The sequence below is a fragment of the Hemiscyllium ocellatum genome, chromosome 1, assembly GCF_020745735.1.
Source record: "Hemiscyllium ocellatum isolate sHemOce1 chromosome 1, sHemOce1.pat.X.cur, whole genome shotgun sequence".
In the NCBI taxonomy this organism is placed as follows: Eukaryota; Metazoa; Chordata; class Chondrichthyes; order Orectolobiformes; family Hemiscylliidae; genus Hemiscyllium; species Hemiscyllium ocellatum.
In genome coordinates this window covers 21383229-21395855 of record NC_083401.1, presented here as the reverse complement: position 1 = coordinate 21395855, position 12627 = coordinate 21383229, and the positions used below count along the sequence as shown (strand labels likewise).

At 43.1% G+C, this 12627-nt stretch overlaps 1 protein-coding gene across 1 annotated transcript in view; it reads right to left on the bottom strand.

Moving 5' to 3' along the window:
• Positions 1 to 11658, bottom strand: part of atrn (attractin) — a 376923-nt gene extending 365265 nt beyond the window's left edge. Inside the window, exon 1 of the mRNA XM_060840099.1 lies at positions 11354 to 11658. Coding sequence (XP_060696082.1) covers positions 11354 to 11607 — 254 coding nt within the window. The 5' untranslated portion in view covers positions 11608 to 11658. The remainder of the gene's footprint in view (positions 1 to 11353) is intronic.
• Positions 11659 to 12627: the final 969 nt, after the last annotated feature.

Here is a 12627-nt window from a genome sequence, read left to right as displayed (position 1 = left end):
TAAAATTGTGTCTTTCGACTTGCCTTTCCCAATATCTGCAAATTCAAAGAAAAAGATCAATTTTTTTTCTGCTGCATCATTACTTTTAAAATATATTCAAGGTTGCACTTCAGTCTTTCAAGCTGTTATCAAATATTAATGGAAAATTTGGTAAAGTGTAATTATTTGCAAACTGATTAGTAAAATCAACACAGCCTTCAAGCATTAAAATCAGCTCACACTTTAATAATGAATTAAACAATAAATTCTGTAGATTTATGGCTTAAAATAAATTGTGCATGACCCTGACATTCCCAGGATCAAACACAAAGCTATTGTCTTGCTCCCATCGCCGCAGCACATTTTTGTAGAAATCATGGTAACCATTTCACAAATGAATAAAGCAGCCTCAATCCTCACAACAAATAAGAGTCAAGGCTACGAGGCCGCAAAAGCAATCAATGGGCTTTCCTAAGCATTTCAACAGGGACCCCATTCACATTCCTCATGCTTCCCCTCTCCCCTCGGAGGGAAAAAAACCATCTAACTATTCCACACATTTACATTTCCGGATCTCGCAGAAAAATGGAGTTAAATAAACCAAAATTCAAAGGCAAGGAATATAAACTTCAGAGAATGTGAACTATCAAATAAAACTTCAACAGAGCACTAGGAAATAATTTAGTGAATCAATTCCGAACAATAGTGCATTTGTTAAGTTTGAAACTGGCACTGAGCAATACATATCAAGAGCCACAAGTAATATTGGTGCACACTAATATTGGTCCACATAATATCGACTACTAAATTATTTGAAACCTTCAGTGTGAACTGTGTGCCTATTTGAACTTTGCATTTTCTTATAAAAGGTGACAAATGGAGAAGTGAAACTTAGCCATTATCATGTATGCCTTTTCCAACTACTCTCAGTTAATCAAACCTCCTTATTGACATTTTATAATCAGTAACGAGCCCTGAATACACAACTGTTCAGTAGCACTTTTCACTCCAGAAGCAACTGGCACCTCAATGTGGTTGGAAGTATACAATAAGATAAATATGTGCAAGTATTGTAACAAAATCAGAATGCTGGTCAAAGTGGACACTTGGTGTCAAAATTACATGAGCAAGCAGCTAAGTCAAACTGGACAGATTGCATCTCCTCACCTTTTTACATCCTTCTCAAATAGAAAAAGCAGCAGCTGCTTGACTCAGTAAGTGTTATGCCATTGTCAAACATAACATTTGAAGAAAACAAGCAAAAATCTTTCACTGAGCTGCTCACTGATAGAAATAACATGTTATTTTAATACAAATATGTTGATAAGATTTTCAAGAATTCTATATTGATATCATATAATTTCTCAAATCATCAGCGCTCACTGGCAGCCAATAGTCTCCATGCTTTCTCCAAGTATCCTGTGGTAAAATCCATGAACAACTCACCATTAGTAGAAATGTAACAAGCAACCAAATGGATGACAAAGTGCACAATCCCAATGGATTGCAGCTGAGGTATTCAAAAATTTTGTTCACATCAAGATTGCAGGTAAATCCTACAGAGTTAAAGTGAAAAGTAAATCTCCCTCATTTCAACTCCGATTGCAACCACCTTTATGAAAGGAAATAAATAATGCTGTAGAAACTATAATGGCATTTGTCTGTAGCACGTAACAGAGAGACTAAGAATATATTCCCAGAGAGACAGTGGAACTTGCACAGAAACCACTAAACTTGACCTCTGCTGTCTCCAAATCAGATGAAAATGTCAAGAACACCACGTGGAATTCATCACTGAATTCACCAGACTGACCAAAGCACATGAATCAGTTCATCATGAGGATCTGAGAAGTGTTCTTCAAAAGATATGAATTTCCAAGAAACCTGACCAACCAAATATTAAACTTCCCAAGTACATTTATTGATACACCCTGGAATATGAGCTACAGCAGCTTAAACTTCTAAAGAACAAAGTGTTTGACAAAACCTCTGCAAGTCAATAATAGTTCCAAGTGCACAGAGCAGATGTTGCCATCACATTCCTGTTCCACAGTGACACCTGGACTGTGGATCAGCAATACAAAGCAGTACTGGACAAATTCCATCTGCAATGTCCCCACTGCACGTATTAGATTCAATAGGAGAACTCTCAAGCAAGTCCAAAGATTTTGCTGACGCTAGCTCCACACCATTCAGGCAAAATGAACTTTGATGGTCAGACACTGTTCCCAGACAACCAAAAACAATCATCACTGCCAGCTCCTGGTTTTTCAATTCTTCGGAGGATTCCCCAGAAGGGCAACTAAAGCACTTCAAAGACACTGTGAACTTCTCCCTGAATGGTGGCAACATTAACATTAATGCCTGGGAGGAGCTTTTTCAGTTGTTGAAAAATCACATCATACCTTCTTTCAAAACAGTTTAATGAAGGACAAATCCTGCACTCCAGATGCCCTATTCAATGGAACATCCTGCCCCCCTCCAAGATCCATTTGTTGACAATCAGCATTTTCAGTCACATGAAGACCTACAACAAAAACCTGCACCCTGAGCAGATGGCATTGTCATTGAGTGACAGCCAACCAATTTATGTAACATGACAGGTGCAGTAATTAGCTGCTGTCAAAGTTAAAAATATTAATTTATTACAAACACAGAACCATAGAATCCCCTAAGTACAGAAGCAGGCCATTCAACCCATTGAGTCAGCACTGATCCTCTAAAGGACATCCCACTCAGCGATGTCCCTAACCTATCCCCATAACCCTGCATTCCCCATGGCTAATCCACCTAACATACATATCTCTGGAAACAATAGGCAATTTAGAATGGCCAATCCACCTAACCTTCACATCTTTGGACTGTGGAACGAAACCAAAGCACCCAGAGGAAATCTACGCAGACACAGGAATAATGTACAAACTCCACACAGATAGTCTCTCAAGGATGGAATTAATCTCAGCTCTCTGATGTTGAAAGGCAGCAGTGCTAACCACTGATCTACTTGACATTCTCGAGCAAACAAATAGTTATAGACCACAGAAAATAGAATATATGTATTTTTTGCTTTCAGGTACACGTGAAATTTCACTACACCAGCAAATGCCATAATAGCTGATATTTGTAATAATGTACAAATAAACTGGATTTCTCCACTCGAGAAGTATGTAGACAATGGGGCAACTCGAACTTCCAAGAACAAATTTAAAAGTGTGTTTGTTGAGTAATAACAAAGGGATATGGAACTCTTGCAGACAAATTAATTTCAGATACAATCTAATTGAATGGCAGAATAGACTCAAGGGGATGAATGGACTACAACTAGCCCGACTTGAGCCATGTTGTGCTACATAACCAAGGAATTTTCTATAATAAAACATCATTAATCTCATTATTACACAAGTACATATAAATAATTAGTTTTAATAAATCTGTTTGGATACAACTTTGGGGATGCTGGAACTTAATCCAGATTTTACAAAAGAAAGCACGCTGCCACAAAGCCCCATAAGTGAACCAGCCAAAATAAGTAAGCATTGTAATCAGAAGTTCAAATGTGCTCCCAGACTGTTAATTATATTTAATTGTATCCAGGTGCTGGCCATTAAGTAGGGAATCACTGCTTACCAATAAATACAGTGAAATAGTAATCAGCTTAGGAGGTACATGTTTGGAATGGATCTCTCTAAATAAATGTTTAGAAATGTGGTTAAAGATTGGCTCCAGTTTTATCTTTCACCACATGACTGAAGGTTATAGCACAAGTTATTTAGAAATTTGTACTCTGCCATAGGAAATTGCTCACGCCAAATCAGTAAAAGATTTTCAAGATGTAGACATTGTTCTTCAGACTAAAAACTTCAAAGGACATGGGAGAAAATGGGAACAGGGCAAAGAGTTGGAGGACATGGTCATATTCCAGCCGTGCTCACGTTCAATTCTTGCCTCAGACGACTGCGTGGAGTTTACACATTCTCGCCGTTTCTGAGTGGGTTTCCTCTGGGTGCTCCAGTTTCCTCCCATAGTCCAAAGACATGCAGGTTAGGTGTATTAACCATGCTAAATTGCCCAGCGTTCAGGGTTGTGCAAGCTTGATAGATTAGCCATGGGAAATGCAGGATTACAGAGATAGGGTAGAGGCCTGGGCAGGAAGCTCTTCGGAGGGCTGGTGCGGATTCGATGAGCCAAATAGCTAGTTGTAGTCCATTCATCTCCTTGAGCCTATTCTGCCATTCAATTCGATCTTGCCTAGTTTGCATCTGAAATTAATTTGTCTGCAAGAGCTCCATATCCCTTTATGGAATCCACTCTGAGTACTCTGATATTGAATGTCAAAGGGGGCTCAAAGGGCCTACTCCTTCTTTTATTTTCTGTGCTTGCATATGCTAAGTGTCGTTTTGCATAATTTAGATGCAGAAAACTCCAGAATTGTTCAGAGCATCATTTCATTTTAACAGTACCACAACAACATTGTAACAAGCACAGGAGATTGCTTAAACTGAGCAGAAGGCTTTGTTGGAGCTAGGTCCTAAAATCTGAATATCCCAGCAGGGCACAGCAATATTCAAGAGGTCAGTTACATTTTAACAATTGTTCAAGATGACTTATTCATGTTCTGCAGGCATAATGACAAACATGGTGATGTTACTATAAACATATACACAAACTAGGAACAGAAGGCAGCCATTAGATATTGTGTTTCAAGCAAAAAAGTCACACTCTTCAATTGCCCCAACTTCTCTTCAATTATTTTAACTGTTCTGAACAAATCTGCAGATAAATCAAATGATATCCTCACAAGTCCCAATCCTGATGATTTTACCAATTAAAATCTTTCAGAAAAAACTGTTCTAAACTACTTAAATCTCCAATTTCACCAACACCAAAATCAAAAAGTACAAAATGAGATGAGTTATAGAGTCATAGAGATGTACAGCATGGAAACAGATCCTTCGGTCCAACCTGACCATATCGACCAGATATCCCAACCCAATCTAGTTCCACCTGCCAGCACCTGGCCCATATCCCTCCAAACCCCTCCTATTCATATACCCATCCAAATGCCTCTTAAATGTTGCAATTGTACCAGCTTCCACCACATACTCTGGCAGCTCATTCCATACACATACCACCCTCTGCATGAAAACGTTGCCCCTTCGGTCTCTTTCATATCTTTCCCCTCTCACCCTGAACCGATGCCCTCTAGGTCTGGACTCCCGACCCCAGGCAAAAGACTTTGTCTATTTATCCTATCCATGCGCCTCATAATTTTATAAACCTCGAGAAGGTCTGTTCAGCCTCTCCCTGTAGCTCAGATCCTCCAACTCTGGCAACATCCTTGTAAATCTTTTCTGAACTCTTTCAAGTTTCACAACATCTTTCCAATAGGAAGGAGACCAGAATTGCACGCAATATTTCAACAGTGGCCTAACCAATGTCCTATATAGCCGCAACATCACCTCCCAACTCCTATACTCAATACTCTGACCAATACAGGAAAGCAGACCAAATGCTGCCTTCACTATCCTATCTACCTGCGACTCCACTTTCAAGGAGCAATGAATCTGCACTCCTAGGTCTCTTTGTTCAGCAACACTCCCCAGGACCTTACCATTAAGGTGTATAAGTCCTGCTAAGATTTGCTTTCCCAAAATGCAGCACCTCGCATTTATCTGAATTAAACTCCATCTGCCACTTCTCAGCCCATTGGCCCATCTGGTCAAGATCCTGTTTAATCTGAGGTATCCCTCTTCGTTGTGCACTACACCTCCAATTTTGGTGTCACCTGCAAATTTACTGACTGTACCTCTTATGCTCACATCCAAATCATTTATGTAGATGACAAAAAGTAGAGGACCCAGCACCAATTCTTGGTCACAGGCCTCCAGTCTGGAAAACAACCCTCCACCACCACCCTCTGTCTTCTACCTTTGAGCCAGTTCTGTATCCAAATGGCTGGTTTACATTAGATTACCTACAGTGCGGAAACAGGCCCTTCAGCCCAACAAGTCCACACCAACCTTCCGAAGAGCAATCCCCCCAGACTCATTCCCTACATTTACTCCTTCACCTAATATTACTGGAAATTTAGCATGGCCAATTCACCTAACCTGCACATTTTTGGACTGTGGGAGGAAACCGGAGCACCTGGAAGAAACCACGCAGACACGGGGAGAATGTGCAAACTTCACACAGACATTTGCCTGAGGCTGGAATTGAACACGGGTCTCTGGCGCTGAGGTAGCAGTGCTAACAGTGCATACAGTTCTCCTTGTATTCCATGAGATCTAAACTAGCTAATCAGTCTCCCATGGGGAACCTTGCCGAACGCCTTATTGAAGTCCGTATTGATCACATCTACCAGGCAAAAACCAAAAAACTGAGGCATTAAAAATTCAAAAAGTGTAGTGAGCCACTGGCGATCCACAAATACATCCTAACAATCTTATGAAAAGATAAATTAATTTAATGGGCAAATGGAATAATGACATTTATATCACTGGCATCACAGACATAGTTGAAAGAAGCACAAGATAGGCAGCACAACATTCTAAGGTATAAAATTTTCAAGCATGATTTGGGGATGAGGGGGGATTTAGGAGTAGGAGTAATATTTGGGGGCATTACATTTTTGACAGAAGAAACCGTCACTTCAGAAAATGAGAGAAGATGTCCTAGAAGTCCTCTTCAAATGAGGCCATCTGGGTAGAGTTTAGAAATAAAAAAGGGGTGATTACCTTTCTGGGATTAAACTACATACCTTCCAACAGCCAGAGGGAGATAGGGCAGCAGAAATGTAGGCAAATCACAGAAAGATGTGAGAAAAATAGAGTTACAGTTGTAAGAGAAAATTCAACTTTGCTAAGTTGGATCGTCTTAGTGTGAAAGGATGAGGCAGGGTGGAACTTTTGAAGTGGGTACGAGTGCTTTTAGTGCCAGACAATTAGTACATAGATAGTTCTACTGGAGATGGGACAGTGCTAGACCTAATCTGAGGGAGTGAACCTTTGTCAAGTGGTTTTAAGTTTCAGCAGACGAGCATTTTCAGGATAGTGACCTATGGAAAGGGATAAGGATAGTGCAGAAGTTAAGTGGCTAAATTGGGGTAAGGCCAATTTCAATATTATTAAACCAGATCTGATAAACAGATTGGAAGCAGCTACTTGCAGTTAAGAATACATTTGGAAAGTGGGAGTCTTTTAAAAGCAAGGACAGAATTCAGAGCCAGTGTGTTCCTCTTAATGACAAGGGCAACAAGTCCAGGAAACCCAGGATGGCTAGGATACCAAGAGTTTGATAAAGAACAGAAGCATATGTCAGGTGCAGCTCAACAAATACAGGGGAAGTCATTCAAAAGTTGGGTGTAGGAGGGTGGTTATAATGGAAATTAAGAGAGCAAAAGAGGGACCATGTCATATCTTTGTCAGATAGGATCAAGGAAAACTCCAAGGCTCATTAATATTAATATACAAGAGTAAGATGATTAAGAGGGGAAAAATTAGACCTTCAGAGACCAAAGGGACAACCTGTGTGTGGGGCTAGTAGACATGGGTGATGTCTGAAAAGAATACTTCTCATCTCTATTTAGAAAGGCAAAATACATAGCTGGGGATTTCAGTTGGGATGGTGATGTCAAGAACACATTAACTTTATTAAATAGGCACTATTAGTTGTTTTAATGGGCATGGCTGCTATGGGAGGCAAGGGAGACAATTCCTCGAACCCAAGTGGATATATTTAATACTTGTTGGTCACAAGTGAAATGCCAGATGACTGGAGGATAGCAAATGTGATTCCTTTGCACAAGAAGGACAGCAAGGATAAGCCTGGTGACTAATGCACTCCAGTATTGGTCTGACGTCAATGGAATTATTGGATATATTTCTAAGCCCTACCTAATAATCTGAAATTATTGGAAACAAATTCTGAAGGACAGGATTAATCAATACTTGGTAAGCATGGATTGATGAGGATAGTAACCACAGACTTATCAGAGAGAGAGAGAGACCCTGTCTGATTAATTGAATTGAATGATTTGAAAAGATGACTAAATATAATGAGAATAGTGCAGTTGATGTGATTTACATGGACCTCAGTAAGGTCTTTGGAAGGCTGGTCCAAAAAAGTAAGAGCCCATGGGATGCAAGGCAAGTTGACACACCGGATCCAACACGGACTTACAAATCGAAGGCAAAGGGTGGTGTACAGGGTTATTTTTGTAAATGGACGCCTGTGACCAGCTGTATCATAGGATTCAGTGCTGGGACCCTTGCTGTTTTGTACATTAATGATTTGTATGTGAACGAAAAAGGTATAATTAGTAAGTTTGCAGATGACGTGAAAATTGGTAGTGTCATTAATAGTAAGGAGGTTGGTTAAGCTAGGCTTGTATCTATTAGAGTTTTAAAAATCAAGAATGATTTGATTAAATGATTTAAGATCATGAACTATCTTGACAGGGTGGATAATAGAAAGAACAATTCCTTTACTGCAAGAATCTAGAATGAGACACCACTATTTAAAAAAAAAATTACTTATTCAAGATAGACGAGAATTTTTTTCCTCTTCTAAAAGAGCATGAGTCATTGGAACTCTGTACCTCAAAACAGAGTGGGAGCAGTCTGAATATTTAAGGAAGTTGACAGATCTTTGATAAAGAAGGTGAATAGCTAACTGGTCTAGGCAGATGAGTTAGCCATGATGGCAGAATCATGGCCTATTCTTGCTCCTCTTCGTGGGTTTGTGAAGGGGGGAGGGGGTCAAAATCAGAAATCTCCTCTGAGAAATCAACTAATAATGTGAAATCTGAGAATGGATGTTATTGAGGCATAACAGCAAGTATATTCACTCAAGTGGTAGATTACCCCAAACCCCTCAGAATATTGGACATGACAATTTGATAGGGACTATTTTCAGGATGGCAATCTGTAACTAGTGGAGTGCCACAGGAATCAATTATTCAAAATGTATACTAATGACTCGGACTATGAAAGTGAATATACGATAACCAACTTTGCAAATGACAAACTGCAACGGTTGGAAGGCAAGTGATGAAGATGGCAGAAAGTCTGCAAAGACCAGCCAAGTTAGTGGACAAAAACTTGGGAATATAACATGGTAAATGTGAGGCTACACACTCTTGCGGAAAGAATTCGTGAGCTGAATATTATTTAAAAGTCGGAAGATAACTGAAAACTACAGTACAGAGGGTTGGGAGTCCTTGTGGATAAATCACAAAAAGCTAACATTGGAGCTCAGCAGGTAATAGAGAAAGCAAATAGAATAGTGGCCTTTATTTCAAAAGGAATGAAGTATTTTTAAAAAATAGGCTGGCTCAGGAAGCACATTCAAGATTGAGGAATACAGTTTCGACATCAGTATCGGAATCAAAGAATACGGAGAAAAGCTAACAAAGCATAGATGGGAATTATCATATCAACCATAATTTCAACAAATAATGGAGCAGACTTGATGTTCTGAATGGCCTACTTCTGTTCATATATCCTGAAGCAGACTGGGGTCAAAATGCCTAATCCTGTACATGTACTGGACCTCCATCCCCCATCACCCCCTGACCTATAGTCTCATCAAAACACCCCCTCTAAAAACATTGAAATTTCACGACAGGTAACGAACAAATGGCAAAAAGTAACAGAGAATGCACAGGGACACTTACGGAAGCAGGGGACAGGGACTGACATGGCCAGAAACAAATAAAACATGGAGAGCCAAAGTGGAAGGAGAAGAGAGGGGTTGGTGGCTGAGAAAAAGGTGTGGGATTGTGGGGATTGAGAAGGGGTTGCATTACAGCAGGTGTGGGTAGGGAAATAACATGGCGAGAGAAGGTGTGGATAAGTTGACTTTGGGGAAGAGTGTTGAGGGCCTGTGTGGGGCGTGGGGCGGGGGGCGTGGGGCGGGGGGCGTGGGGCGGGGAGTGGGGGGGTGTGGGTGTGGGGGGGTGTGGGTGTGGGGGGGTGTGGGGGTGGTTGTGTTCTTCAGTGTTCAGGTCAGGATGACAGGTGGAAGGCAGGGGCATGGTTTGAGAGGGCATTAACAGCAGGGACAAGGGTTGAGAGCATTGAGGGCAGTTGCAAGGATTGAGTGGAGGTTGAGAGCAGCATTGAGGTTGGGGGATGTTTGGGGCAGGGGCTGGTGGTGAGGTACATTATAGGGCAAGGGAATATGGGGATGAGGGGGGGTTTAGGACAGGTGGGGGACGATGGTGATGAGGTTATGGGACAAGAGGTGGTGATGGGGGTTGAGAGGAAGGGGTGATGGTTTGTTTTGGTCAGAGGCTGATGGTGGTAGGGGTGGTTTAGGGCAGAGGGGAACATGGTGAGGGGGTGTTTTGGTGAGAGGAGAGTGCAAGTCAGGGGGTTTGACAGGGTGATGCAGGTCAGGGGGTGGTGGGGTTATAGGTGATAAGGTTCAGGGATTATAGGTTATAGATTAGGGTGTGATGGGGTGACAGGTTTTAGATTAGACTTACAGTGTGGAAACAGGCCCTTCGGCCCAACAAGTCCACACTGACCCGCCGAAGCGCAACCCACCCATACCCCTACATTTACCCCTTTCCTAACACTACGGGCAATTTAGCATGGCCAATTCACCTGACCCGCACATTTTTGGACTGTGGGAGGAAACCGGAGCACCCGGAGGAAACCCACGCAGACACGGGGAGAACGTGCAAACTCCACACAGACAGTCACCTGAGTCGGGAACTGAACCCGGGTCTCAGGCGTTGTGAGGCAGCAGTGCTAACCACTGTACCACCGTGCCGCCCACATCAGGGGGCGGGTGTGATGGGATGAAAGGCCAGAGGCGGGTATGATGGGGTGACAGGTCAGGGGGCGGGTGTGATGGGGTGAAAAGTCAGGGGGCGGGTGTGATGGGGTGAAAAGTCAGGGGGCGGGTAGGGGGTGTTAAAGATCAGGTTAAAAAAAAGCAGGTGCTGGAAACCAGAATCTAGATTAGAGCGCTGCTGGAAGAGCACAGCAGGTCAGGCAGCATCCGAGCAGCAGGAAAATCAACGTTTCGGGCAAATTCCTGATGATGGGCTTTTGCCCGAAACATTGATTTTCCTGCTCCTCGGATGATGCCAGACCTGCTGTGCTTTTCCAGCAGCGCTCTCATGTAGGGTGGGGGTGAGGGTGGATTGACAGGTCAGGGGGTAAATGAGGGGTTATAGGTCAGGGGGCGGGTGGGGGATTGACAGGTCAGGGGGTAAATGAGGGGTTATAGGTCAGGGGGCGGGTGGGGGATTGACAGGTCAGGGGGTAAATGAGGGGTTATAGGTCAGGGGGCGATGTGATTATAGGTTAGAGGTGATGTGGGTAAACCGTGGTCCCTGAGACCCTCCCAGCCCTAGACTCACTTGAACCTGCCGCCGCAGTGCTGACACAGCTCCCCGACCCAGCCGGCTTGACACACGCACTGTCCGCCCGCTGCGCTGCAGTTCCCGTGGACACACCGCTTCTCACATTCCTTGCCCTGGGCACCGGGCCACCCGCACACCGACACACACAGCACCAACATGACGCCCCACGTCAGGAATCTCCCAGAGCCGACAGCGACCGCCACCAGCCTCCCCCGGAGCCCGGAGCCGGTCCGTCGCTCCTCCGCCGCCATATTCTCAACTTTGGGCTCGAGCCGCAGACCGTCCCCGGGAGAAGGTGAAAAAAAACCTCACACCGCCGGCACTGCGCCTGCGCAACTCCCACTGCCGTCTGAGTATGCGCGTCCGCTCTCCTCCCGCACATTCACACACTGGGCATGCGCGTCCGCTCTCCCTCACCGCACATTCACACTGAACATGTGCGCCCGTTCTTCTCCCCCGCACATTCACACTGAGCATGCGCGCCCGCTTTCCTCCCGCACATTCACACTGAGCATGCGTGCTTCTTCTCCATCTGCAGCCACTCCAAGCAAGATCTCCTTACTTCTCTTTCCATTCCCTTTGCAAAAGGCCAACATTCCCTTTGCCTTTCTTATTAGCTGCTGAACGTGATTGCTAGCTTATTTTGTGATGGGAAGACATGCTTTTTTTAACGCCAGTGATAAAGGAGAACACTTAATCAACCTTCTTCATTATGTGGAGAAAATGAGGTCTCCAGATGCTGGAGATCAGAGCTGAAAATGTGTTGCTGGAAAAGCGCAGCAGGTCAGGCAGCATCCAAGGAACAGGAAATTCGACATTTCGGGCATAAGCCCTTCTTCAGGAATGAAGAAGCCATTCCTGAAGAAGGGCTTACGCCCGAAACGTCGAATTTCCTGTTCCTTGGATGCTGCCTGACCTGCTGCGCTTTTCCAGCAACACATTTTCAGCTTCTTCATTATGTGTTGTACAAGCCTGTTAACTTTTTTTGACTTATGCAAAAGGACATCTCGGATTAGCTACCGTGCCTTCCCTTGCCTAAGATAAGTCATTGATGAAAATTGTAAAACTTTGAGCCTTGTACTGACCCCTGTGGAACACCATTCGTCAATGTGCCAGTCAGACAAAGACTTTTTCATGTGTACCCAAATATTTTTGACAGCCAACCACTTTTCTATCCATGTTGAAAAGTTAACCCTGAACCATAAACTTTTCATTTCTGCAATGACCTTTGTGCCACCTCATCTAATGCCAGTTGGAAGTCCAAGTTTAAT